Source organism: Morone saxatilis, unplaced genomic scaffold (genome assembly GCF_004916995.1).
Source record: "Morone saxatilis isolate NCDOM2014 unplaced genomic scaffold, NCSU_SB_2.0 Contig3, whole genome shotgun sequence".
In the NCBI taxonomy this organism is placed as follows: Eukaryota; Metazoa; Chordata; class Actinopteri; family Moronidae; genus Morone; species Morone saxatilis.
This window is the reverse complement of record NW_023339873.1, coordinates 3820958-3826077: the sequence shown is the minus strand read 5'-3', so window position 1 is coordinate 3826077 and position 5120 is coordinate 3820958. Positions and strand designations below refer to the sequence as shown.

General features: G+C 40.7%; 1 protein-coding gene across 5 annotated transcripts in view; it reads right to left on the bottom strand.

Moving 5' to 3' along the window:
• The window catches only part of klc1a (kinesin light chain 1a), a gene marked incomplete at its 5' end in the record, with an annotated part of 36693 nt that extends 34076 nt beyond the window's left edge, over positions 1-2617 (bottom strand). For all 5 annotated transcript variants that reach the window (XM_035674526.1, XM_035674528.1, XM_035674527.1 and 2 more), the window contains 1 exon segment: positions 2539-2617. In XM_035674526.1, the coding sequence (XP_035530419.1) occupies positions 2539-2617 (79 nt within the window).
• Positions 2618-5120: the final 2503 nt, after the last annotated feature.

Here is a 5120-nt window from a genome sequence, read left to right as displayed (position 1 = left end):
ATCATTATGCAGCACTGACCTCTAAAGTGACGCCCTTTTTATTGAGATTTATGCTGTAGAAAGTCAATCTTTATGCTCCCCCCTATTCCCCAACCCAATACCTCTCTCACAGCTATATTCTATTAAAGTCTGCGTCTCCGGTCATAATTCATATCCAGCTGTGGTTCAACACACCAAAGGCTCTACTAACACTTCTATGGAAATTGTGAAAATCAGCATATTGAAACCAGTTTTCCAACTAAAACATGAAAAAATGTAGTCCTTTAATTCGACACGGTATCCTAAAAACAACCTGCACTGCAATCGTAATTTGGGCCAAAACACAGAAAAGTCTGGATCAAAACCTATTTTACGCCCACGAAGCACTGACAGAGTGGGGAGTTACCTTTGGCCACTTTCTAGTCCGCACGAAAACAGTGGAAAAGCTGGTTTCTTTATGAGCAGACACACACATAAAGGACAAGCTGTTCAATGTAAAAGAAAAAGTGAAAGTAAACCGTGTTCAGTTGGTGAACATACAGCTGACATTACAGTTTCTTGAGCTTTCTTTTCCTCATAAAAAAATACAGCTGGTGATATTCTTTATTTTTGTTATCATCAACAAACCCAAACAACGTCGTTGGCTCTCCGCTCCGAACACGTTGCTTCCTGCTGACGTAAATCTTTAACAAACTGTTCACAAATATAGTTTCATTTAAAAAACCATTTCCTTACACAGCTGGGCACTATAGTTTTTATTAGCAGTCACACAAACAGGAGTAAATAAAGCATTTTGGGGCTCTAGTGAGAATTTGGGGCAGCAGGACGATACATACTGTTAGAAGAATATAAATATGATGTGGACCCCTTAAGACTCTTTTCTTATGGTGCAGGTGTGTATTAATACAAGTTTAAACATTCATTAAACTTTCATTAAATGTGTTCTGCAAGATAAATTTCCACAGTGACCAAACCTCCAGCTGGTAGGTTAAATTAAACAGTTTCACGAAGCGGACTGGAGCGCACAGAGCTGCAGTCTGGCTCCGACAGCGATCTGCAGCAGTTGGAGTGTGAACAAGTCTGCTGTCCATTTTGTTAGCAATTTAAACTGGCAGACAAACTGGTGCCAGCAGCCAAATGGGAATCACCTTGGTGCAAAAAAGGGTTTAAAGCCATTATATATATCAATGCCAAGTCTGGGGACAAACTGTTTGCTGTTTTTTGTAGGTCACTCAAACAAACAAACTCAAAGCTTTGGTATATAGCTTTTAATTCAGTAATGAAGTGTTTGTAATCGGTTTCATGAAGACAAACAGGTGGAAGAACTATATACTTTCTATTTCAAATGTTTAGATTTTAAGCATTTCATTTATATTCAAAGCCAAAAGATCAGTTCATAGCAACACAATGTGTTTTTTTTGCCAGACATTATTTCACCTGACTACAGCCACACAACCAGAACACACTTTGGAAATCCTGGAACTATATAACACCAATCTGGTTGGGAGGTTTTCTCCCCATTTGGCCTCCCTCCAGGCTAAACCAGGTCCTGACTAATGGGTCTTTACAGCCAACACAGCTTTACTGTCTAGGCTACAGAGCTGTTGAAAGACAACCCCATCAAACACGGAGGGAAAGGGTGGACGTGAAGAGGGGGAGCGAAGAAAAACTGGGGTGTGAGAGAGAGACGGGGAACGTGTGAGGAAAGAGAGACGAAGAAACAAAGATTTATGATGCTTAAGGAAAGTGCAGAAAAGGAAAAACTCACCTTTATATATAATGTGATATGTTCTGACTCTGTGGACTTTGGTATATTACATGCTGGTAAAAACATTGAAGTTTTGTTCCCATAGGGGGAATCAGTTCTCCAGTCGGGACATTTTACCACCATCAAAGAAAAAAAATCTAATTTATAACAAAAACCTGCACGTCATTATTCACAGCCTTTAACAGCCAAGTATTAAAGTTATAGAAGCTCACATTACCAACATCTTTCAACTATTCCATGATACATTTTAGGTAACTAGCTGTCAGAACATACAATAAGGTTGGGCTGAAAATGTTAAAACTAAATATTAAGCCAAATACCGGACCAGAACGGTAATACCAACTTTTACCACTATGATTGCGAGCAGAAGACAATGACAGCCGTGAATGAGAGTGGACACCTTCCTGCAAATGTTTCACAATAAAAGCCTTGTGAAGAAATAGGCTTTTTAATCTATAATTAGTGATGAAGTGTGGTGTTTGTATTAACACTGTAATGCAAACAGGATTCCTTCTACATTACTGACTGTGCGAGTTAGCTTTATATCTCTTAATTGTTCAGTTGACACAAAATCAAACCGGTTTACGAACCGTCAAAACCTGAAACCGACCCAACCCAAATGTACAACACTACAAATATCCTTTTCAGAAATAATCTCTCGATGATCTTTGCTTTATTTCACTCCTGATGTGGGTCACAGAGCAGCACAACAAGGCCAGGAACTACTTTTCATATTTGGATCCAGGTCTGAAACTGTGTAGAGGGAAGAAGAGAGAAAGTGGGACACTTACTGCCGGGGGGTTGGTCGTCCTGGTCATCTGGGAAGAGATCGTCCAGAGTCTCTTTACTAGAGTCAGAGTCCTTCTCCTCCTGAGAAGGAAGAGGAGGAGAGGAGGAGAGGAGGAGGAAAAGGGGATACAGTTAGAGGACAATAAACGTACTTACTACTACTTATTTCTCTGCTGATGCCGTCGTTCTGTAGGCTGGGTGTGTTAAAATACTTGAGATTGTTTATATTGATAACTCGTAATGGACTGCTGAGTCGGTGGGAGAGAAGGTACAGCGGGGAATACAACTCTTTAAAGTAATGGGAGCTAAATGCTGAAACATTCCTGATAATCCTGGAGAGACAAAACAAACCCAACTTGTTTAAAAGCAGAACATCTACTGTTCAGTGTCGAGACATGAGAGCTTGTTCAGAATCCTGACATAAGTCAAATAACTCAGACTGAAAAACAGATTCTTGCCTGATGAAGCCAAGCTGAAGTCAGAACAAATTAAACACTTTTTTTGTTTGACTCATGCGAAGTCCAGGAGTTTTTCCTTTGTTATCATTTGACATTTTCTCAAGAACTGCTGCACTTTCTTAAACGACAAAGAATCTGGAAAATGTTCATGTTCTCCGTGTTTTCCAACATTAAGTGTAGTTTTATTATAATGCTGACTTTATTGTGAAGTCTCCGTGCGGATATGTGTTCTCCGAGTTCCTTATGGTTTGCAAACGTGACCGAAACAAAGAGGACACCGGCTGATCTTACCAATGATCTCTGCCTTGTTTTGGTTATTCTCATCAGTAGTGTCAGCTAATTGTTGGAATAATAACTTCCAGGCTTTAAACGCAGACACACGACCACCGAATCTGCTGCATTCTTGCATCGAATGTTGGGTTTATCTGTCTGATGGTGAAGAAGACCTGAGGACTCACAGATGGGGACAAGTCCTCGTCGTACTTCTTCAGCTGGTTCATGAACTCCAGGTGCTTCTTCTCCTCCTCCAGCTGGGCCACGCTCTGCTCGCTCTTCTGCAGTTTCTGCTGCGTCCCGGCCAGCTCGTCCCTCAGCCAGTGGTTCTCCTGGCAGAGCCGGTGTACCTGAGCGCGAAGCTTCTGCTTCTCCGACTCCACCGAGCTCAGGTGGCTCGACAACGCCATCATCACCTGGACAAAGAGGAGGTTTTTGGATGTTTGAGTCTCGTTTTTAGGTTCAAGAACACTTCAGAACAATATTTACACTACTTTTCTAGCCATTTATTGATGGCAACAACAAAACCTTTTTGATTTCTGTCATATTCAAGCGTATCTCAAGATTTTTAAGTATCATGATACCAAAATATATAATGGAAAACGTACTGGCTGTACTTTTAACAGAAGGAGCAACTTATTCCAACATTTTAAGTCCAATAGTGACAGATTCATTGTGCAGTGTAATGTGCTGATGTTACTGTGAGGCACCTAACAGCACGCGCTCTAAGGTGAAAGGCTGGGAGGGGTGTAATTACAGAACGGGTCTGAGGCACAGAGACATTAGGGTTGTTACGGCAGGATGATTATGCAGAAACTGTACTTTGTCACAACTGCGAGCTGCACAAAAAGCCGAAGGTGGATATTAGAGTGTGCATGGTGCAGTGTTTTGTATATTTAATAGACAAAGCCTGCTGGGAGATGGAGACGAGAGGCTAAAAGTTCGACTGACTCATCAGTGACTCATAGGCCAGTGTTTGCAAATTGAGCAATGACGTAAAACTTTCAAACTTTCTCTAGAAAATCTGTATTTTAATTTTTTTTTGTGCTGTGAAAGCTTCTCTTTAGTTTCTGTTCTCTTTCTTCGGGAGGATTTGACGAATATGTGGGTTTTTTCCACTTCAGGAGCGGAACAACAAATTATATTAAAAAGCAACGTGGTGTTTGACTTAAACAACTCTGCATGGGAATTTGTGTGTATGTGTTGTTTGCTTGGTCTGTTATTATGTACAATCATTACAAGACAAACTGCTGTCAACTAAAGGGCAGTCCACACAAACAGCATTTTTTAAGTGTTTCTGGAGCTTTTTTTTGAGTCTGCCGCTCTTCTTTCTCAGGAAACCGACACGTTTCTGTTTTAACAAATGTATGAATCCACACCTCTAACATTTATTCCACATTGTCTGATATTTGTCAGCCTGAAGACAGTTTGTGTGCTGCTGACTGATGTGAGGACAGTGACACCGTGGACTGAGCCTTTATGCCCCGCTGATGAGCGCGTCTGACGTGAATTTGGGCTAAAAGCAGCCGATACGTCCGTCCAACAACAAAAATGTTAACCTTATTTTCTTAAAGTGTACAAATAACACACCAGTTAAAACCAGTTTCCCCACATGTAACTTTACTGGAGGAGCCAGAGAGGATTACAGTTAAAAACCACTGTCTATCTGACGTGCTGCGCTCGTCTTTGCTGAATTTTTCCCAGTTTTATCAAACTATTTACATGCAGCGTTTCAGATAAATAAGAACAAATACCAGTTTGCTGGTACAAAACCCTTAGACAAACAAAAGTGGTTGAATCTGTGCTGAAACTCACTAAAACACTGAATCTCACAATCTTCTTCCCTCTTAATA